The 22,783-nt window shown below is 48.5% G+C and overlaps 3 protein-coding genes across 4 annotated transcripts; all 3 read left to right on the forward strand.

The window, feature by feature from the left end:
* The first annotated feature begins 386 nt into the window (after positions 1–386).
* On the forward strand, positions 387–14,754 carry LOC120949842 (dynein axonemal heavy chain 3). 2 transcript variants are annotated; one of them, XM_040367401.2, is made up of 17 exons: positions 387–565; positions 624–1,174; positions 1,247–1,344; positions 1,405–2,128; positions 2,188–3,149; positions 3,219–3,403; positions 3,491–3,756; positions 3,825–5,045; positions 5,114–6,403; positions 6,471–7,024; positions 7,085–7,289; positions 7,355–10,088; positions 10,153–10,282; positions 10,349–12,880; positions 12,944–13,283; positions 13,356–13,979; positions 14,298–14,754. In XM_040367401.2, the coding sequence occupies exons 1-17, from the start codon at positions 436–438 to the stop codon at positions 14,598–14,600; spliced, it is 12,849 nt and encodes a 4,282-aa protein (XP_040223335.2). In that variant the 5' UTR covers positions 387–435; the 3' UTR covers positions 14,601–14,754. The 2 variants fall into 2 exon arrangements, with proteins under 2 accessions (XP_040223335.2, XP_049461762.1); XM_049605805.1 differs by lacking the exons at positions 387–565; positions 624–1,174; positions 1,247–1,344; positions 1,405–2,128 and adding an exon at positions 14,148–14,186 and having other exon boundaries at positions 3,143–3,403.
* Positions 14,755–14,953: 199 nt separating this feature from the next.
* Positions 14,954–16,273, forward strand: LOC120949844 (uncharacterized). The gene is made up of 3 exons (XM_040367403.2): positions 14,954–15,193; positions 15,756–15,839; positions 15,914–16,273. The coding sequence occupies exons 1-3, from the start codon at positions 15,148–15,150 to the stop codon at positions 16,075–16,077; spliced, it is 294 nt and encodes a 97-aa protein (XP_040223337.1). The 5' UTR covers positions 14,954–15,147; the 3' UTR covers positions 16,078–16,273.
* Positions 16,274–16,370: 97 nt separating this feature from the next.
* Positions 16,371–20,407, forward strand: LOC120949843 (ammonium transporter Rh type A). The gene is made up of 5 exons (XM_040367402.2): positions 16,371–17,822; positions 17,901–18,688; positions 19,246–19,464; positions 19,531–19,624; positions 20,169–20,407. Exons 1-5 carry the CDS (start codon positions 17,642–17,644, stop codon positions 20,297–20,299), a joined length of 1,413 nt encoding a protein of 470 aa, XP_040223336.2. The 5' UTR covers positions 16,371–17,641; the 3' UTR covers positions 20,300–20,407.
* The last annotated feature ends 2,376 nt before the right edge of the window (positions 20,408–22,783 follow it).

A 22,783-nucleotide genomic window follows, 5' to 3' on the forward strand; every position in this document is an offset into this window, starting at 1 on the left:
TGCTTTGTAGCTCTACATCAAACAAAACTTTCACCTTCAAAGGCCACCCTCATAATCGTTCGATTGACCCAATTCCAACATTCAACAATATTTTGATCCACTTTTATTTTATTGTTTTTTAACACTTGTTGATATTTGTTTACCTTCAACAAGAAACCGATCATAACAAAAACTCAACAGGTTTCGGTTGCGTTTCTATAATTTCAACAAACCACGTGTTGCATGTGTAGCACGTGCTTAACCTACCAGCCGGTTGCCATTGGAGATGATTGCTTCGCTACATTCGCTTCGTTTACCGGTAGTAAACAATGCAAACAATTTTTCATTCAAGTAGGCTGCAGTTAATGGTGAAGGTGGTTTTAACGCTGCTAGTTTGTCTAACTAAACTAATTGAAAGATTTTACTGATTAAAAGAATAAGAACAACTTTTAAAAAATGAGACGTGCAAAAAAACCGAAACCCAAACTTAAACGGCACATTGAGGATGTTCCGTTTTATAAGTTTTCCCATGGACCGGACGAGCTACCCTTGGATCCGGCCCGGTCCTTCATAGAAGAACAAATCGGTAGGCTGTTAGTCAAACTATGCTTTCACCTTTTATCTACAGGTTTTTCTCTTTGCAGGAAAAATTCATTCGACCAAGTCCAGCTGCTTTACCAAGGACTACAGTCTGCATCTTTCACCGCGCGGAGATGGTACGCTGGATCCGGAACTATTGCCACCGGAAACTGTCAACCTGTTTCATCACCCGGAAGCTACACCACGGCCCTCGACCTCAAAGGTTTACTGTCGGGGTGAACCGGCTCGTGATGGTGGCGGTTCACTGTCTGCAAAAGCTAAAGATGCTACCGATCGTATGATCGATGTGTACAAACGGTTTCGATTGAAAATATTTCACGATCTAGCACTCACCAAACCGATGCTCCGCGGTAATGAGTTCTTCCGGCGGTATGGCCGTACAGATGAGACCGGTCGCCGAAAGTTACCATCACTGTGGAGAAAAAAGCGCCCCCAAAAGTTTCAATTCGATGAGTTTGCCTATCGCACGCCGGAAGAAAACGAGGAAGCGTTGCGAAAAATTCAGAAACATCTGGATCGCATGATTGCCAAGAGCATACGGGAGGCAGAGAAGCGTCGTCGGGAGAAGGAAGAACAGGAGAGAAGGCCACAGTTTGTAGGTTTCGTCATGTTGAGGTCTAACTGGTGACTAATTCTCTATGATATGTTTGCCTTCTTTTCTTCCAAGTGTACATCCAAGAGCAAGAATGTCTACGAAGTTAAGGTGAAAAAGAAACGTCTTAGTAATGAGCAATACATCAAGAAACTCAAGCAATCGGAGAGCATGTAAGTATTTAAGTATTGCACGAATATTCCCCAATAATTGTATTAAATGTTTTTTATCAGGAAGCTCAAATATCTGCAAGCACTGCTACCTGTCCATCCCGACGATCAAAAGCATAAAATATTGCAACGGTACGAGCATAACTTCCGGCACGCGATGTGCTTCTTTGACGATGCGATGAAGCAGCGTACACTGAACGTGCTCGATCAGCTGGACGTACGCAAAATAGAGCACTTCCCGTCGCATCTTATCAAAAAAATTCTGCCCCGCATAGATCAGCGTCTAAACCATCTCAAACAAGCACACAAATTTATTTCCGAAGAAGAACAGCTGTGGCCCAACATTTATCCAGAGGTGATTCTGATGGATTACCTCTTCGATGCCGATCATGGTGTGTCACGCGATCAGGCTGTATTTTTCATCATCCTGCTGATGGACCTGCAGGAAGACTATCGGTACTACGTGAAGCGTTCGTTTCTACGCTACATACTGCGCTCCGAGGCAGAACGATCGCGGCTACAGCTTGCCATTGAGCCACCCGAATTTCCCATGGCCACAATGGTGGCCCCAGTGCCGTGGAAGTGCTCGATCCAGCTCGCCAAGAACAGGCTCGAGGAAGTGCTCATGATAAATCATCCCGTGCTGCAAGCGATCAACATGCTATGGCACAAGCTGTACAGCAATCTGCTGGTAGTAGATTCGGTCAAGTTCTACAGTACTGACATACCGATGCATGCCGATAAAATCACGGAGATGATACATAACAGCTGCCGAATAACGAGAGATGTAAGCGCGCACATAATTTGTAATTGGGAGGTTCTAACGTACGGTGTATTTTGTTCTAGATTTTAATCAACGACTGGATGCCCAGGGTGGCTGATCTGGTGGACGTGATGCGCAAATATTGGAAAGATCTGGTGCCCCGCAACTCTACACACGGTGGACGAGGGACAATCTTCTTCAACTGCATACACGCACTCACCTCCTACCATCTGCAGGAGCTTATCAAGAAGAGTCTTGACCATCTGGTCGAGGCGCTGGAAGTGTACCGGGATGGTGATGTGGCAGGAGAGGAGCCGAAAGTACGAAAGAAGCCCTTTATGACACTCACCGTCTCAGTGGTTGGCCAACACCACACAGATATTGAGAAAACGACCGAGAAAAGTGATCTTTCCCTGTACCAGGTAGATGATGATGATCCCGATATACTGGCCTCGGAGTCGGACGATTTCGCGCTAACGAACGGTGATGAACGGAGAACGTCCTTCATTGTTGAAAGCAGTGGTAAAATCATCATCTATCCGTACATGGAGGAGCTCCCCGATCTCTTCAAAAGCTACTTCGTGAAGATCTTGAAGGTGGGCTACAAGATACCGCGACTCGAGTACTACTTAACGCAGGATGAGAAGCAGCTCGGCTACCTGCACTTCATACGCACCGACAACGACGATATGGAGAAGTTGTACGAGCGTGTGAAGAAGATTGTCATCGCCAACCAGACTGGACCGACGGTTTATCTTTACCCAATGTACGAGTACTATTTTCCGGTTCTGGCAAACAAGATGAAGCTTATAACGGAGGGCATTTTCTCGCAAGTGGAACTACCGCCATTGGATATCTTTAAAGAGCTGGTCCAAAAGTTTACCGATCTGCTCAATGGGATCTACTATCTGCGAGACTTTATACCGCTGAATCTATTCATGCTTGATAACAGCAGGCTGAATAAGGTACTGGAAAAGTTGGTTAATGATCTGAAGAACTTTGTCATCAACTATTTCATTACACTAAATCAAGTGGATAATAGGAGGTAAATATTGACGTCATTAGACATGGCTTTCAAGATCAAGATTTACTGGTTCATCTTTGTTGTTTACAGAATTTGTGATGAGTTTGAAGATATGTCGCTGCATGCAGGCGAGAGACCTAAGGAAACTCCCGAAGTGGTGGCCCTGCAGAACTACCTTACCCAATGCAGGGAGGAACGCATGTACCAGCTGACGTCTGAGATCAAGCAGGTCGCACAGCGTGTTATCTTCCTGTTAACACATGCTATTCTTGACCGTAGGTTTTTTCGAAACACTCAAGCACTCAGCAGGTCCAATGACGATGACGTACATTTAACGTTCCTTCCTCTTTGGCTCTTTCCAGAGGAAGATATCAATCTCAACTCTCGTCTGTTCCTGTGGCCAAAGGAGTTGGAAAAGGTGCTCGATCTTAGCGGTGCTCGATTATCCGTTGTGCGTGATAATCTCGAAACATCTCTACGCGAACGGCGAGTCAAGTTTGAGCAGTACCTCATGACGGAGAAGAAAAAAATGGATCACTTCCGTACGAGAGAGATACGCGAAATGCTTTCACTAGACGATCTGCGCGATAAAGTGGATACAGTGGATGGACTAATGAAGATCTTAGAAGTATCTGCCTCTATGTTACACTTTCAACCTTAAGGCGTACTTTCTAACCCCTATTCTGTGCTCCTCAGGATTGCAGCAGAGAGGCAAAGGAGATCAACACGAACGAAAACCTGCTGCAGATCGATCTGTCGTTCTTCCCGTCGCTCAACGAGATGATCGAAAAGATGGGACCGATCGAGAAGCTGTGGCACACGGCGTACAAGTTCGACACCTGTCACGAGGTGTGGTACTTCGGTCCGTTCAAAGATCTGGATGCGGACATCATACGGAATGCGGTCGAGGAAATGTATCTCGCAATATCGGTGCTGCTGAAGGAGCTTACCGGTAGCCCGCAGGCAAAGCGGGTCGCGGAACAGATACGCATGAAGGTGGAAAAGTTTAAGGTGTATCTACCAATTCTGGAGTCGATCTGTCGCCAGGGATTGTGCGATCGCCACTGGAAACAGATCTCGGAAGAGCTCGGCCAGGAAGTGAACCCGGACGTGCACAATTCGCTCAGCCAGATGGTGGAGATCGATATCGTCAAGATACAGGACCGGCTCGAGGAGATCTCGAATGCGGCCGGCAAAGAGTACGAGCTCAACATTCAGCTCGTCAACATGCAGGAAGAGTGGACCGATGTGCTGTTCGTTTGCGTACCGTACCGGGACAGCGATATGTACATTCTATCCTCCGTCGACGAGATCCAAACACTGCTGGACGACCACATTCTGAAGGCACAGGCGATGCGAGGATCGCCCTATATCGCTGCGCTCGGCACGAAAGCAAACAACTGGGAGGATAAGCTCATCTCCATGCAGGACATTATCGATACCTGGCTGCAGGTGCAGGCGACCTGGATGTATCTCGAGCCGATTTTCAGTTCCGAGGACATCCTGCGCCAGATGCCAACCGAGGGCCGTCACTTCAAGGCTGTCGATCGCGTATTCCGCAAGATCATGAAACACACCACGTCCGATGCACACGTCATTCAGGCGACAGATTACCCGGAACTGCTAAACACCTTGCGGAAGGCGTACACCGATCTAGAGGAGATACAGAAGGGTCTCAACATGTATCTCGAAAAGAAGCGGCTGTTCTTTGCGCGCTTCTTTTTCCTCTCGAACGACGAGTTGTTGGAAATTTTGTCCGAAACCAAGGATCCGCTCCGTGTGCAGCCTCATCTGAAGAAGTGCTTCGAGGGCATACACGCGCTGCAGTTCGATCCGCAGATGGAAATTGTTGCGATCACATCGGCAGAACAGGAAGTGATACCATGTGTTCGAAAGGTTAACCCGAATCTTGCTAATGTAAGTATGCATCAATCGATCAAACTATTCTACCTTGCCAGCTCATCACTCGTAACTCCATTTGGTAGGGTTTGGTAGAGAAATGGCTTAAGGAGGTCGAAACAGTAATGCTGGAGAGTGTTAAGGAGCAGATCTGGCAATCGTACGAGCGCTACCCGAACGATCCGCGAAAGGTGTGGGTGCTGAACTGGCCCGGACAAGCGGTACAGGTTGTATCCTGCCTCAAGTGGACCGAAGAGGCCGAAGAAGCCATCCAGCAGGGCCAGCTCCCGCAGTTCGCTATAACCTGCAGCAATCAGATCGCCGAGCTGGTGGATCTAGTGCGAGGAAATCTGAGCACCGGTGCAACGATTACGATCGAAGCGCTGATCGTCGTCGATGTGCACGCACGCGACATAGTCAAATTGCTCGTTGACAAGCAGATCAGCGATGTGGGCGATTTTAACTGGTTTTCACAGCTACGGTACTACTGGCGCATAGACGACGATGACAAGCAGAGTTACGTCGGTGTTAGCATGGTTACTACCGACCTCAAGTACGGCATGGAGTATCTCGGCAATACTGGACGTCTCGTTACGACCCCTCTCACCGATCGATGCTTCCGCACGCTGATGGGTGCCTTCAAGCTCAACCTTGGTGGTGCACCGGAAGGTCCTGCCGGTACCGGTAAGACAGAAACATGCAAAGATCTTGCCAAAGCCGTTGCCAAAAAGTGTGTCGTGTTCAACTGTTCCGACGGGCTGGACTACAAGGCGCTCGGCAAGTTCTTCAAGGGTCTCGCTCAGTCCGGCTCGTGGGCGTGCTTCGATGAGTTCAACCGTATCGAGCTGGAAGTGCTTTCTGTCGTGGCGCAACAGATACTCACCATTCAGCATGCCATCGCGCAGAAGATTGTCAAGTTTACCTTTGAAGATACGCACCTGAAGCTCGATCCTTCGTGTAACATTTTCATCACGATGAATCCTGGCTACGCCGGGCGCACGGAGCTGCCGGACAATCTGAAGGTGCTGTTTCGTACGGTTGCCATGATGGTGCCCGATTATGCAATGATCGGCGAGATCACGCTCTATTCCAATGGGTTCGATAATGCACGCGTACTTGCACAAAAGATTGTACATACGTACAAGCTCTGCTCGGAGCAACTATCCTCGCAGTTCCATTACGATTACGGCATGCGAGCGGTAAAATCAGTCCTTATGGCGGCTGGTTCATTGCGTCGCGCTCAACCCCACCTGCCGGAGGATCAAATCGTACTGCGAGCTATCATTGATGTGAACCTTCCCAAGTTTCTGCAACAAGATATTCCACTGTTTGAAGGCATCTACAAGGATCTATTTCCTGGGGTTGATCTCCCTCCGGTATGTACCTATTTCGATGTCTTCTTTGCTCTACCACGTGTTAATCTCCTCATTATCTCACAATCAGCCTGCCCGAGACGATATTGTGCGTATTCTGCTGGTGAGGTTGGTGAAGCGGAAGCTACAACCAACAGCCTGGTACATCGACAAAATCATGCAGATCTACGAGATGATGCTCGTACGGCACGGTTTAATGATCGTTGGCGATTCGATGGGAGGCAAAACCACGGCCTATCAGGTTTTGGCCGAAACGCTACGCGAGCTACGCCTCGAGAAGGGACCGAAGTGTGAAGAGCAGGGCGTACAGTACCGTATCATCAATCCCAAATCCATCTCGATGGGCCAACTGTACGGTAGCTTTGATCCGGCTTCACACGAATGGTCCGACGGTGTGTTGGCGAACACTTTCCGCGAAATGGTCAACACAACGAGTCTGGAGCGCCAATGGATTCTCTTCGATGGGCCGGTTGATGCGGTGTGGATTGAGAACCTGAACACGGTGCTCGACGACAACAAAAAGCTCTGCCTAATGTCGGGCGAGATCATTCAGATGACTAAGCTGATGAACCTCGTGTTTGAGCCGGTTGATCTGGAGCAAGCTTCTCCCGCTACTGTGTCCCGGTAAGTGTATGAGGACAATGCCAAAGTTTCTTCTGTTAATTGTTGTGAATTTATTTCTAGATGCGGCATGATCTATATGGAGCCACATCAGCTCGGCTGGATAGCTCTGCACAAATCGTTCTTGCTGGTGTTGGAAGAGAAAGGAGTGTCTGAGATTAGCATCGGCGTTTTCGAGCAACTTGTTGAGTGGTTGATTCCACCTTCGCTCAAGTTTCTTAAAATGGTTAAAACCGTCTTACCAATCTCAGAGATGCAGTGCTATTCGGTAATACGAAGTAGTCCGATCACGAAACTCGTTACTTCATTAACATCACTTCCTCTTCTTTTCAGATGTTTTCCAAGTTTTTCTCCATTTTTTGCACACGCATGCAAAATTACACACAAATACAGTTTCAGCAGACGTTCCTGTTCTGCTACGCTTGGGGCTACTTCTCATCTGTTACCAACGAGGGGCGCAAGATGATCGATCCCTTGCTGCGCAAAATACTTTACGGTGGCAATGAAGATCATCCGAAACCGAAGCACTTCTCCCTGAACCGTGGCCAAATGTATCCGGAAAAGATGAACTTTATGGACTATCGCTTTGATGAGCATGAAAATTGGTGGCCCTGGCAAACGACGGAGGAAGTGGTCCTGCCCGAATCATGCATAGTTTCCGAGCTTATGATACCGACCAAAGAAACTGGCTACATACTTTATTGGACCAATCTGTGCGTTCGCAACGGCATCCCAATTATGCTGGCCGGTCCGACCGGTACAGGCAAAAGTGCTACCATCTCCAACTATATCCGCGAGCTGCCGAAAGCGAAATTCATCTCAAACATTATTAACTGTTCGGCACGCAGCACGGCCGCACAGGTGCAGGACACGATCATGGGTAAGCTGGATCGACGGCGCAAAGGTGTTTATGGGCCACCGGTCGGGAAAGAGTGTGTCAACTTCATCGACGATCTTGCCATGCCGGCACGTGATGATTATGGCTCGCAGCCACCGCTAGAGCTCGTACGTACCTGGCTCGACCATCGCATATGGTCGGATTTGCGCGATACGTCCAAGATCGAGCTTATTGATCTGCTACTCATCGCTGCTATGGGACCGATCGGGGGCAGTAACTTCATTCCACAGCGATTGTATCGCCACATGTTCGTCATATCAGTGGACTCCTTCGAGGATACTACACTGATGCGCATCTTCTCCTCGATCGGCGATTGGCACTTTGCGAAGGGCTTCCCGGAGCCCGTGGCACGCCTTAGCAAGCTGCTCAGTCAAGCAGCCATTGCGGTGTATCGTGGAGCGATTGAAAGTTTCCTTCCAACACCGGCAAAATCACACTATCTGTTCTCACTGCGCGATGTGTCACGGGTGTATCAGGGGATTGTGCTGCTGCCTTCGAAAAAGCTGCCCGATCCGGAGAAACTTGTGCGGCTTTGGGTGCACGAATCGTATCGCGTGTTTTGCGACCGGTTAGTGGATGATGACGACAAGTTGAAGCTTCTCCGCCTAGTCGACGATGCTTGCGTGACGCATCTACGCCTGAAGATGGAGCAAGCCTTTGGCGATCGGCTTGAGCCGGGCCAGAAGGTGTCGGACAAGCATATACGCGATCTGCTGTTCGGTAACTACATGGAGCCCGCGGCGGTAACACGCATCTACGACGAGGTGGACAATTGGGAACAGTTGGAGAAAAACATCAACTACTATCTGTCCGAGTACAACGAACGATCGAAATCGCCCATGAACCTAGTGCTGTTCCGGTTTGCGATTGAGCATATCTCACGCGTCTCGCGCGTGCTGCAGATGCCTCGGGGACATTTGCTGATGGTGGGACTCGGCGGATCCGGACGGCGCAGCGCCGTCAAGCTGGCATCCTTTATGGGCGATTCGCTCGTATTTCAGGTGGAGGTGACACGCAGCTACACACTCAACGAATGGCGCGAGGATATGAAAAAGCTGCTCATGTATGCGGGCTGCGAAGGCAAGCGTACCGTGTTTCTCTTTAACGACTCGCAGGCGAAGGAGGAAGCATTCGTGGAAGACATCAACTCACTGCTCAATACGGCCGACCTGCCCAATCTGTTCCAGGCGGAGGAAAAGGCGGTGATCCTCGAACAAATGCAAATCATCGTCCAGGCCACGAACAAGCCAATCGATCTGACAGCACTGTCGCTGTACACCTTCTTCGTGGAGCGTGTGCGCGAGAACCTGCACATAGCGCTGGCCTTCTCCCCGATCGGGGACTCGTTCAAAAAGCGGCTGCGTATCTATCCCTCTCTTATCAACTGCTGCACAATCGATTGGTTTACGGCTTGGCCCGATGATGCGCTGCAGAAGGTGGCGGAATATTTCATTCGCTCGATGGATCTCGTCAGCAGCCAGGAACGGTTGTCCTCCCGCGAGTCGTCTAGCGTCGAGGTTGTTGAACCAGTCGACGAGAAGGACCAGAAGGTGCGCAAACTGACCGAGCTGGAGTGTAAGTTGATCGACTGTGTGCTTGTGTTTAACGAAAGCGTTGTAGAGAATTCGAACCGGTTCTTCCTCGAGCTGGGCCGCCGTAACTACGTCACGCCCACGTCCTATCTAGAGATGCTACGATCATTCAAAGACCTGTACCACAAAAAGTACTCGGAAACCATTACACAACGCGACCGGTACACTACCGGTCTGGAGAAGCTGGACTTTGCCGCCGGGCAGGTGTCGGTCATGCAGGACCAGCTGAAAGATTTGCAACCGATGCTGAAGCAAACGTCCGACGAGACGGAGAAAATTATGGTCAACATCGAACGTGAGACGGCCGAAGCCGAAAAGAAGAAAGAAATTGTTGGTGCGGACGAGACGGCAGCGAACGAGGCGGCCGCCTCTGCTCAAGCGATCAAGGATGATTGTGAGAGCGACCTGCAGGAAGCAGTGCCGGCACTGGAAGCCGCACTTTCTGCCCTTGACACGCTCAAGCCGGCTGACATTACCGTGGTAAAATCGATGAAGAACCCACCGTCCGGTGTGAAGCTTGTGCTGGAAGCCGTCTGTGTCATTCGTGGCATCAAGCCGGACCGAAAGCCTGATCCGAGTGAGTGTTACTGAGGGGATAATTACTACATCGAAATTTGATTCACTTATACGTTTTATTGCAGATGGCCATCTGGTGGAGGACTACTGGGGACCGTCACAAAAGATGCTGGGAGATCTCAAGTTTTTGGATAGCTTAAAGACCTTCGACAAGGACAACATTCCTATACCCGTCATGAAGAAGATACGAGAAGTGTAAGACGCACCTCCAATCACTCATTTCCTACGCTTACTCATTAATCTTCTATTCCTTCGCAACAGGTACATCGCCGATCGTGAGTTTGTGCCCGAGAAAATCAAAAGCATCTCCATGGCCTGTGAAGGTCTGTGCCGGTGGGTGCGGGCTATGGAAATCTACGACCGTGTCGCAAAGATTGTCGCCCCGAAAAAGATTGCCCTCGCCGAGGCGGAAGCAGAGCTGGCGATGCAGATGGAAAAGCTCAACTCGAAGCGTGCCGAGCTGCAGGAAATTCTCGACAAGCTGCAGAAGCTGAACGATTTCTTTGCCGAAAAGTCGCGCGAAAAGAAACGCCTGGAGGATGAGATCGATAGCTGCGAAAAGAAGCTGATACGTGCCGAGCAACTGATCGGTGGACTTGGTGGTGAAAAGCGGCGCTGGTCAGAGTGTGCCTTCAATCTGCACCAATCGCTTAGTAACGTAGTGGGTGATGTACTGCTTGCTGCCGGGTGTGTGGCGTACCTGGGCTGCTTCTCGACCGAGTTTCGCTCAACGATCGTACAGGAATGGAACGCGGAAGCCGTCACGCGACGCATACCCTGTACGGAAGCCTTCTCTCTCATCACCACCCTTGGCAATCCGTTGCAAATCCGCAGCTGGTCTAACTGGGGCCTGCCGACGGATAACTTCTCCGTTGAGAATGGTATTATCGTGAAGCATGCGCGTCGCTGGCCGCTCATGATCGATCCCGAAGGGCAGGCTAACAAGTGGGTTAAGAATATGGAGAAAGCAAACAATCTCAAGATCATCCAGCAGATGGAAGCCAACTATATGCGCATCGTGGAGAACGCCATCATCAATGGGTATCCGGTGCTGCTCGAGAACGTGGGCGAGAATATTGATTCCGGGTTTAATTCCATCCTCGAGAAAAACATCATCTACCAGAAGGGATCGTACAACATCAAGTTCGGCGACGGTATGATCGAGTACAACGACAACTTCCGGTTTTACATCACGACGAATCTGCGCAATCCTCACTATCTGCCCGAAACCGCCGTCATGGTGACGCTGATGAACTTCATGATTACGGAGCAAGGCTTACGGTCGCAGCTGCTCGGTACGGTCATCGTTCAGGAGCGTCCCGATCTGCAGGAGAAAAAGGAATCGCTCATCATCGAGTCTGCCCAAAACCAGGAAGCGCTGTACAATGCCGAGGCAAAGATTCTGCAGGTACTCTCCACTGCGGAGGGTAACATACTGGATGACGAAAATGCGATCGACATTCTCACCTCCAGCAAGCAGCTGTCGGAAGAGATACAGGCGAAACAGATCGTAGCCGTGGCGACGGAAGCGGAAATTGATGCCGCCAGACAACAGTACATCCCGGTGGCTCGCCATTCGGCTGTGATTTTCTTCTGCACCGCCGAGCTGGCAAATATTGACCCAATGTACCAGTTCAACCTCACCTGGTTCTTGAATATCTTCGTACAGGCGATCCTAAACTCGCCCAAGTCCGACGATCTTGAGCAGCGTCTGAAACATCTCACCGACTACTTCACCATGGCCATCTACAACAATGTGTGTCGCTCGCTGTTCGAGAAAGATAAGCTAATGTTTTCGTTCGTGCTGTGTCTTGGTATCATGCGTGGCCGGGGTGACATTAAGGATCCAGAGCTTTCCTTCCTGCTGACCGGTGGGCTTGCGCTGGATAACCCCTACCCCAATCCAGCTCCCGAGTGGCTCACGGACAAGTGCTGGTCGGAGATAGTGCGTGCCGGAGCGCTACCTTCCCTGAAAGAGCTGCCCCAATCGATCATACAAAACATTGCCCAGTGGAAAGCGTACAACGATCTCAACGAACCCGACGCCCATCCGCTGCCGGAGCCGTACGATCAGCACGAAAACATCACCAAGCTGATCGTGTTGAAGTGTCTCCGGCCCGATAAGGTCGTTCCCGGTTTGCAGCGCTTCATTGTACAGAACATTGGCAAAACGTACGTAGAGCCGCCACAATTCAACCTGGAAACATCGTACCGTGATAGTTCGCCGAGAATTCCGCTCATTTTTATGCTCTCGCCCGGTTCCGACCCGATGGACAACATCTTTACGTTCGCTAACGCTCACTACATGAGCGACGACTGTCGAGTCATCTCGCTCGGACAGGGCCAGGGACCGAAAGCGACGCGAACTATACTCGATGCGATCAAGCTGGGCTACTGGGTTGTGCTGCAAAACTGTCACGTGGCCGAATCGTACATGGACGAGCTGGAGAAAATTTGCATGGACTCGAGCCTGTACGAGTCGGTCCATCCCAAGTATCGGCTATGGTGCACTTCATACCCCAGTCGACGGTTTCCAGTATCGATACTGCAAAATAGCGTCAAAATGACGAACGAAGCACCGAAAGGTGTTAAGAACAATATGACACGCATCTTCACCACTGAACCACTGTCCAATAACGCGTTCTACTCGGACGCTTTCGATGAACAACTCGCCAACATATGGCTTCGGGGAGTGTTTTCTCTGGTATTTTTCCACGCCGTTGTGCAGGAGCGATGCAAATTTGGTCCACTTGGCTGGAACATCCCCTACGAGTTCAATGAATCCGATCTGAAGTAAGTATTTGAGTTTCAAAATATCTTAAAACTGTACCGAAATGAGCGATTTTTCCTCGAAAGGATCTCCCTGATGCAACTGAAGATGTTCCTGAACCAGTATCACAAGATACCATTCGAGGGACACATTTATCTTACGGGAGAGTGTAATTACGGAGGCCGAGTTACCGACGATAAGGATCGGCGTTTGCTGATGGCTCTGTTGAACCGAATCTACAACCAGGACACGATCGATGTCGAAAACTATCCCCTGACGGAATCGGGCCGCTATAAAGTACCGGTACTGCCAACCAAGACTGAAGCACTTGCCTACATCTCCACAATGCCAATGATCGCCCACCCGGAGGTGTTTGGATTGCACGAGAACGCTGACATCACGCGCAATATTGATGAAACCTCGTCGGTAAGTACGAATCACAAGTACCTGTGTAGTATCTGTTCTTCAATATGGGCTGATTAATTTCCTTCATTGCAGCTGCTAGATCGAGTTCTGCTCACCCAAACGCACCTATTCGCCGGAACGGCCTCCTCCGACACGGAACAAAAGGAGGATCCGGTGCTGCTGCTGTGCACCGAGATTGCCAAAAAGCTACCCACCCTGTACGATGTCGATGCCGTCGCCGAACTGTATCCAATCGAGTACGAAAACTCGATGAACACCGTGCTGCGCCAGGAGCTCACGCGCTTCAACCGGCTGCTAGAGTACATTCGCCTCAGCTTAATCGATGTGCAGCGAGCCATCAAGGGCCAGATTAGCATGATACCGGAGCTGGAGAACATTTACCGGGCGATGAAAATATCGCGCGTACCGAAAGCGTGGCTGTCGAAGAGCTATCCCTCGCTGAAGCCACTCGGCAGCTACGTGAACGACTTTGTGCAGCGGTTAGCCTTCTTCCAGCGCTGGATCGACGAGGGCGAACCGAACGTGTACTGGATGAGTGGGTTTTACTTTACGCAGTCGTTTCTGACCGGCATTATGCAGAACCACTCGCGCAAATTTAAGCTCCGCATCGATGACCTGGTAATGAACTTCGATGTAACCAGCTTTGAGTCGGACGAAGCGGTCAAAGATTCTACCGAGGTGGAAACGTTTGTTAAGGTAATATTTCATATTTCACTGCAAATTGTTTAACGTTGCAAATAGATAGTAAGTCATCTTGCTTCACATAAATATAGATGCTATGAGATACAAATATTACATAACATACACAATTCTAATAACATTCTAACGACGCAAACTAACTCATTTAATGCTGCATTACAAAAGGACAAACGACTCATCAACGTTGACTACGTAATGTTCGACGTAAGTACTCGCCAAAGCATTGTATTAATGTGACACTTAACTTTCTAACAATTACTAATTCATTTAGTAACAATGCAATTTCTAATGCAACTGCTTTTATCATCTCAACAGGGCCTCTACCTGGAAGGTGCCCGTTGGAATCGGGAAAGCATGCGGCTGGATGAGCCCTTGTCGCGCATCCTCTACGACACACTGCCAATCATCTCGATGACCCCAATACTGAAGTCGGAAAAAAGTGAACAGCGCGTCAATCGTTACGACTGCCCCATCTACAAAACAAGCGAACGGCGTGGCGTCCTATCCACCACTGGCCACTCGACTAACTTTGTCATGTTCCTCGAGCTGGAAACTGATATGCCGCTGGAGCATTGGGTTCTGCGGGGAACGGCCTGCCTCTGCCAACTGGACGATTAATCTAGCCAGACCCGCAAATACTCTCTCTCTCTCTCTCTCATACTCTTTTGCACCGTCTCTATTTCCACAAATGTTTTGATTGTTTTGGTGTGGCACATCGCATCTAACCCACGGCATGGGTTTCAATAAATTTGTAGTCGTTTTATCCACTCTATTTAGTGCAACACGTTTCTTATCTTATCTTGCCACATTCGCCGTTACTCGCGGGTAAGGTAAGCGTCCGTTAAACGGCGCGACAAGTTCGCCCCAAAATAGAGAGGACAACCCTGGCACACCGTACCGGGCGGAAAGGTGCGTTATCTTATCTGTACTCGCGTTTGCCAATCGCCCACCGATAGCACAGCGTAGCGGTAAGGGTGTAACCATCCACATTGGAACAGGTCTTATTGTGTGCCATCCATCGCTTCGTAGCAGGTTGAATCGTTTGACAAATTTAAGTGTGAAAGAAATTTTGTGCTTTTGGAAATAAAAGCAACTTAAAACAGTGTTGACGTTTGTATTGTTTTGTGTGATTCTACAAAAGTGTCCAGTCCAGTGCCGTTTCAAGATGCATATCATAAAAAACAAAGCCGTTTACTTCACCCTAATGCTCGGTAATTATCAATGCGCAACCACTACACGCAGGAAGGCACAATCACCTTGAAGTGAGCGTGTGTGATTCATCGGTAGAATATTTCCAAGAACTGTGGCATTAGTTCATCGGTGTGAGGAAAAGATAAATGCAAACGGTGATCATATTGTAAATACTTGCTAAAATAACAACTGAATGCAGTTAACGAACTGAACGTAATAAACTTGAGCCATAACACGTAATTTTAACGGTTGTGTTATGGGTCACTTGGAAGTAAAGTCATTTCGATGGTCGAAAGTGTAGGTCAGCGTATTATACCCCAAATTATAGTTCCTGCTTGCCTTATCATACATACGGCATCTTTCTCTTAGTGAAGTTTTGACCAGAATGCATAAACGATGTTACATCTCTTTTGTTCCCGATTACTTAACCGTTGCCCAGTAATAACAGACCATTTTTGTGTTTTAACTGTAACAATTAATATTTTGAACACGTCCAAGTGTAACAGCGGAACACAGCGAGACACAGTGAAATATCTACTTCATCTAACACCTTCCATTTATCTATCTCTATATACCCCACAGTTGTCTTGAGCATGTGTTTGGATCAAACCGAGGCACGTCGCAAGATTCTTCGCGGACGCCGTACCATTAACCGAACCTTCAAACGTGAGTCATAACGAGCAACGCTTGCTTCGCGGGCTTTATACTAACCCCCAACACGCCCCTTCTCCACGTTACAGGTGGACCAATGATTCCTGCATGGGCCATCATTACGATAGTGGCCATCGTGAATCTGCTGCTCGGCGGCATTGCCTATCTAATATTCCGCAAGGTCGTGCTCAATGCACCGATCGAAAACGTTACCTCCTACACGCCGGCCATGCAGGATGAGTACAGCTCCTGAGCTCCCTATTAAACGGCCCATCCAGCCGTACACAAACACTTCATTTACCATGCTACCCCCAACCCCACGACAGCAGCAAATTGAATCCTGCCGGTAGTTTGTAAGCATTACCCCTTGTACATCCTTACATCCCCTTGAATCGATTCACAAATCAATAAACCACCAGATCAGTTTCGAAGAAACGTAACCAAAACAACGAGCAGACCTTCGTTTTATTGGTTGTAAAACAAACGCCCCGGTGCTCCATTCACCCGGAGTCAACCGAGTCAACTTTTCATCAATAATGAACCCGAACCATGTATTACCATGTCGAGCAATGCCACGTCATTCCAGAAGCCACACTTGAGATTGCGTGACGGCAGGCGTCACGTTTTCGATGGTTGTTTTTCTACCTTATTGACACAGGAAAACCTCTTTAACTTTACAGACAACCCGGATTTGAATTGCCAGTCCGTAAGCAGACATTTGTGAAAGTAATCGAATCGTTTCCATATTTGATTACTACAAAGTCTCACAACGTACGGTGGAACCAATCCAATCCATCCATCGAACGCTCATCTTCAAACCGAACCTAGCCGAAATCGGCTCGATCGATCAGAACGTCCACTCGAAATTTACATTCGGAACTGCGCCGGGGGGTTTGCATAGGTCATGAGGGGTTGGTTTGGTCAAAATCGTTCAAGAGCAGCATGTACCTCCGGCAAGGCGTGGGGTTATGTTCTGCACCGATTACAGCTACTCCACTAATCCACGGTCACGGTCAAACTAGAAGCTGTGCAGCAGCAGCAGCAGCAGTAGCCAGAGGGGTTGTAGCAAAGGCGAGGGCTAACGATTTGTATAAATTTACATAATTCATTTACCCCCTTTTCCTAATTTAAATGTTCCCTTTCAATCCAATTGGCGCACGGAGCGGGAATGTCGGGGGTTTGAGGGTTTCGGTGGGAAAAGTAGAGTAGGATGTATCTGGCCGTGCAAAAAAAAGGGGTATCGTTTGGACGTGCAGGTTGATATTGAGCCACTTCAGATGTTTCACAAACCATGTTGGTAGATGCGACCGGCAGCATGGAGTTGTTTGATTGACATGTGCACAATGGGTAAAGGGGATGGATTTATCTTTGCATAAGGATTCTAAATAAAGTAACACTCTGTGGTAAAATATGCGTTGCTTAAATTATTCCATATTCTATACAAGAACCACTATTTCATGAGTAAGCTCTACACAAATATTGCCCCATTCTTTATGTCCACCTTAAAGCACGCCCATTCTCCCACTGTGTTCAACATCATTATCATCCACCGCGCGCATAGCAGCCACATTCCCGTCTAACCGTCCTACCTTTACAACCCGAATCTCAAATCCCAACCAACATCAACCTATCATCGTTTCTGACACCGAAATCAGTTCCGTTTGGACAGTGCGCGGATAAAAATGTACCACGGCTAGCGCTCCGTGGACTTGTTACGAATCCCCCCCAAAAGCAAGTGACCAAATTATTCAAACCATCAAACGGTTCAACGGTTCTAGGAAAGTGATCTTTCGGAAAGGAGCAAACAACGCCTCATCATGCACACACCAGGATCCTCGACGGCCGGTTACGCACTGCTGCTGATCGTGCAGGTGGTTTTTATAATCGTGTTCGGGTTCTGCACCGATTACGCCAAGGAGCTGTTGCCCGTGAAAAATGAAACAGCCCGAGTCCACAGCCCTGCCGAGTCCGAGGGAGGAAATCTGCGCAAATATCCTCGTAATACCGAATGTTTGCAACGACGGTAATCACGTGCAGCATCTCATACGTGGATTATTCTTACCATCATTTTTTCAGACTTTCAAGACATCCACGTGATGATCTTTGCCGGGTTTGCCTTTCTGATGACGTTTCTGAAGCGGTATGGCTTTAGTGCGTCCGGGCTGAACCTGCTCGTGGCCGCCCTGGTCGTCCAGTGGGCCATCATCATGCGGGGCTGCTACGAGATGGAAGACGGCATCATACCGATCTCGCTACAGAACCTGATCGGGGCGGACATTGCAGCGGCGGCCGTACTGATCAGCATGGGCGCCCTGCTCGGCCGTACGACACCGATCCAGCTACTTATCATGGGCATTCTGGAGATTGCGATCTTCGCTGGCAACGAGTACCTGCAGCTGGAGCTGGTAAAGGCGGCCGATGTCGGTGGCTCGATCACGGTGCACGCATTCGGTGCGTACTTCGGGCTGGCCGTGAGCTTTATGCTACGACCGAAGAAGGAACAGGCGAAGGCCGGTCCGCTGGAAGGGTCATCGTACAGCTCGGACATCAGCGCCATGATCGGGACGATCTTTTTGTGGATCTTCTGGCCCAGCTTCAATTCGGCACTGGTCGATGGAGCGGACCAGGAGCGTGCCATCATCAACACGTATCTTTCGCTCGCCGGAGCGACGGTGACTACGTTCGTGCTGTCCGCGCTAGTGTCCCACGAGCACAAGCTGGACATGGTGCATGTGCAGAACTCGACGCTGGCGGGCGGTGTGGCGGTAGGATCGATCTGCAATCTGCTGATCCACCCGTTCGGTGCACTGATCGTCGGCGTTATGGCAGGCGTTATTTCCGTGCTGGGCTATCGCTTTCTTACGGTATGTATGCGTGGTGTGCTATCTAATGTGGTTTCTCATGTGATTGTTTACCCCGTCGTTATCTAACCAGCGATCTCACTCTCACTCTTTTAGACAGTGTTTTAGACAAACGTGGTTTAGTGATATCATAACCGTGCGCCGTTACCATGGCAGTAGAACGTTTTATCAGCAGCGCAACCTGCTAAATGCTGCTAACAAAATTGTTCCACTGCTCGCCGCACTGTTAGCAACGGTTTAGATTTTAACCTGCTCTCAACACGACTGGATGTTTTCGGATCATTTTCACACCGAGCTGCTAAAAAGTGATCTCAAAGTGCTCTACTTAGCACTCAATAATGATTGGATCAATACGCAGATCGGTGAAGGCGATCGTACAAACTGCCGCGCACGACAGCAGAGCAGCTCATTAGTATCATTGCAAAAACATGCAGATGTTGATCGTGAACACAAAAATCTATTTTTATATGTTCATTTTTTTCGTACACTTTTTAGATATTTGTAAACCATTGCAAAATATTCAAAGCTTCATTTCTCTCTTCGTTTCTTTTTACATCTAGCCCGCCATACTGTCTAACCTGCGCATTGCGGATACGTGCGGTGTGCACAACCTGCACGGCATGCCCGCCGTACTGTCGGCCATCTTCTCCGCCATTTATGCATCGTTTGCAAGTGTCGAAACATACGGCACCTCATTGGCTACGATTTTCCCCGCGATGCAGAATCCGAACGCCACCAATGCCACGTCGGAAATGGAACCGCTGGAATATGTCATCGGGGTAGGCAGTGGTTTGCAGGTTATGAGAAGAAATGCTCTATTAATCCCATTTCCCTTCACTTCACAGGGATATGGCCGTTCCGGTGCTAAGCAGGGTGCTTTCCAGCTGATGGCCATTGGTTTAACGATGGTGATCGCCATTGTTGGCGGGCTGATAACCGGTAAGTGGAGCGATCAGCGATCGCTCGTTCTTCACACATTCGCTCTTCCAAAAGCTCTGTTTTCATGTTGCATTGCGCTGTTCGATAGGAGTGATCGTTAGAATGAACACGTTCGGAGGGCAGCTAACTGCATCGGAGCAGTGCAGCGATGCACTTTGGTGGAAGCTGCAACCAAACGAAAGCCCAAAGCAAGCTCCGAATATTAACTCCGTGCCTAGCATGACGCTCAAGACAAATGTTGCGTTTAAGCGCGCGCTTAAAAGGTGGTTAGTGAAACGAAACATGGCTAGCTCGCTGTTCACTACCGTTCTTGTACCGTGCACATTGAATGTTTAATGGAAAGCGCTGTTGTTCTGTGTATATGTGGTTCATTTTGTTTTATTTCTCCTGCAACAAAAAAATATTCCAAAAATGTGGCTTTGCTTTATGAGATGCACAATTTTAGGCGTATTCAAACAGTTCTTCTTGTATTATTGTTCCATATTCCACAGATTATGCTCTACATGTTTTACTAACTGTCGCTTTTGTTTATTTCAATTTTAAGGATTGATACTCAAATCACCCTCAGTTCGTCAGTTGGAAGAACATGAGCTGCACAAAGACGATGCGTTCTGGGAAACGCCATCAGAAGAGTCGACGAACACTACTAGCACCACCAACGAATCATCCAACTAGTAATAGAAAAAGGATTAAATACAACGAACGAAGAATCTTTCTCTTGAACAGCGTTCAATTCTTCGTAGAGGTCGAATTAAAATAAACCACAGCAAATTACAAATTGTTCATCTAGAAGAGCTTTTTTTATTTTAGTTAAGAGGAACGGTCCCTATAGGCCGTATTGCTTCAACGGAGGAGATCACTTTAATGTGTCTTAATGCATACGGCCGTTTCATAATGTATCGAAATCAAAGAAAAATGTTCAAAAGATGACTCAAAAACAACAAAAAAAAAGAAACTCATTACAAACACACGTCATCTGCGAAAAGATTTCCACCGTGGTTCGTAAATTGATTTCTATTACGATTGAAATCAAGACGCATTTCTCTATCTCTCCCTCTCGCACGCGTTTGCCTATTTAAATTCCATTTTCATGCCAACCGGCTCAATCATCGCAAAAGTCCCTCCCTTCCCCACAGCTGGACCGCATTCCGGATCGCAGATTAAGGCAACGGCAATCCAACCCGCTGAGCACACAAACATGAGCCTTTGCACCGGGAGCACATGGCCAGCGGCCCGTTCGCCCGCCACCCGTGATCGTGTCGGACGGCGCGTTTGCAAATTTTCGTTTGCACGCTCCGGCACACACGCGGCAACGCGTTGGTCACGCTAAGCTGCCATTTTATCACGCGATCATAGCCGCTCTGAGCGCCTGCTTTATACTCTCCATTTCTTTTAATAAGCGTGAAATGTATCACCTGTTCACTTGGTCCCACCTCGTCTGCGTAAAGCCCACTTACCCTCACGTTTGCTTCCACCTTCACGGATCAAGAAGGACCCAGTGTCTGTTTGTGTCGTCGCATGTTTATGCTTCAACCTAAAACTCATCCAAGCCTAATGCTAATGCATTAAACACAGAAGAAGTACAGGGAAATAGTGCAACGTACATTGGCGCGGGCGCGCGAACCGTACGAGGAATATATTATAAACAGTGGCATAAAATTGTCGCATTAGTCTCCGGCTAGCTCGCCTTATTCCCAGCAATCCAATTAACGACGGCCACCGCCGGCCTGGAATGTAACGTCCCTGGACTGTGATGTCACTTCCTCCGGCAGGGCAATAATTTCGTACGTCCTCGGTTGGCCTCGTCCATCGCCCAAAACAGAAGAAAGAAAAAACAAATCGCAAAACAAAAACGCACGCCTGAAATCTATGAACTACCGATCCGATTACCGTTACGCATGATAGAAGGTTAGCAATATTATGTCACATTCCATAATAACCGCGCACCGCGTTTGTCGCAAAACCAGGCACCAGCGCCAAATTAAAAACTAGAAAAAAAAGCGTTCACTCGGTGCTTTCTAATCGAATGAAAAGTGACCCACATTTTGGGGAGAGGCGAACGAACTTTCAATCCTTTTCCCAATGTCCAAGCCCTTGTCGAGTCGGTGTGTCGCCGTCGCTAATTGGTCTCAATCTCGGTGTAATGTCGGTCATCTTCTCGCAAGCAAACCGCCCAACAGGTTACACCTTACACAACCTACCCGAACACAGCACTACCCCACCCCGCAGGGGGCGACACTTCCAGACACTTCCGCAAATGAGCACGCGAAGGTATAATGAACGAAGCCCCACGACACAATGTCCGTGTCTCGCGGGCGGAGGCCATGTTTTCCACCCTCCGCTAGTGGGAGGGAAATTGGAACGGAAAATGGGCAACACCGTGCGGATTGGGAGGGGGTCATTTTCACGCTCCACGCATGCCAGGAGTTTCGCGTGCATGATTCGTAACGATTCCCAGAACGGGCCCCACCGGAGTGTCGTTCGGCGCTGGTCAGCTGGACGTGTTTGTGAGCGTGAACACTGAATGTGGCAATTGTAAGCAGATGGTATAACTTTTAGGGAATGATTTTTTGGGAATGGCTTGGTTGTAATCTGTAAATATCATATTGAAGATAAAGTTACAATGTTTGAGCGCCTTAAGTTATGCAATTTGTGTGGCAAAACTGTCTGATGTAATGTTTTTAACACTCTTGCATAGCTGATTAAAAATATCATCTAATTTTTCATTTCAAATTGTCAAAAATATGAGCACATATTGCAACAACACTACGACCCCCTCCCTCCGTCGTTGGAAAAAGGTTCTGATACCGCCCATATTACACGCAATGTTTATTAGTGTATGAGCTGCTTTCGGTTGATAAATTCGAGGTACACCACCTGACACTCTAAATCTCCTACCTAAGTACAGGCGGTCCCTGAGGTACACGGTTAATGGGGACCGAAAACAGCCGCAAAATAAAGCGTATCTCGAATTTCCGCGTAAGTCGAATCTTGTGATTTTCAGCCTTAATATCGTTAATTTTCATATAATTTTCCAAGTTGGGGGTGATTTAGCCACTTTATTTATTATTTGATATTCTGACTCAAAATAACAGCTTTAAAATATTTGAAATGGGTTCTAAAATTCAATCAAAAGGGAAAATATTTAGCATTTGATAA

The sequence above is a fragment of the Anopheles coluzzii genome, chromosome 2 (assembly GCF_943734685.1).
Source record: "Anopheles coluzzii chromosome 2, AcolN3, whole genome shotgun sequence".
NCBI classification, from domain to species: Eukaryota; Metazoa; Arthropoda; class Insecta; order Diptera; family Culicidae; genus Anopheles; species Anopheles coluzzii.

Coding starts and splice junctions, on each gene's coding strand:
- LOC120949842 (XM_040367401.2), top strand. CDS start 436: ATGAGACGTGCAAAAAAACCGAAACCCAAACTTAAACGGCACATTGAG. Junction 3,404..3,490: donor AACACATGCTATTCTTGACC/GTAGGTTTTTTC, acceptor GGCTCTTTCCAG/AGGAAGATATCAATCTCAAC. Junction 10,283..10,348: donor ATGAAGAAGATACGAGAAGT/GTAAGACGCACC, acceptor CCTTCGCAACAG/GTACATCGCCGATCGTGAGT.
- LOC120949843 (XM_040367402.2), top strand. CDS start 17,642: ATGCACACACCAGGATCCTCGACGGCCGGTTACGCACTGCTGCTGATC. Junction 17,823..17,900: donor AAATCTGCGCAAATATCCTC/GTAATACCGAAT, acceptor TCATTTTTTCAG/ACTTTCAAGACATCCACGTG. Junction 19,625..20,168: donor TGTTGGCGGGCTGATAACCG/GTAAGTGGAGCG, acceptor TTCAATTTTAAG/GATTGATACTCAAATCACCC.
- LOC120949844 (XM_040367403.2), top strand. CDS start 15,148: ATGCATATCATAAAAAACAAAGCCGTTTACTTCACCCTAATGCTCG. Junction 15,194..15,755: donor TTACTTCACCCTAATGCTCG/GTAATTATCAAT, acceptor TATACCCCACAG/TTGTCTTGAGCATGTGTTTG. Junction 15,840..15,913: donor CATTAACCGAACCTTCAAAC/GTGAGTCATAAC, acceptor TCCACGTTACAG/GTGGACCAATGATTCCTGCA.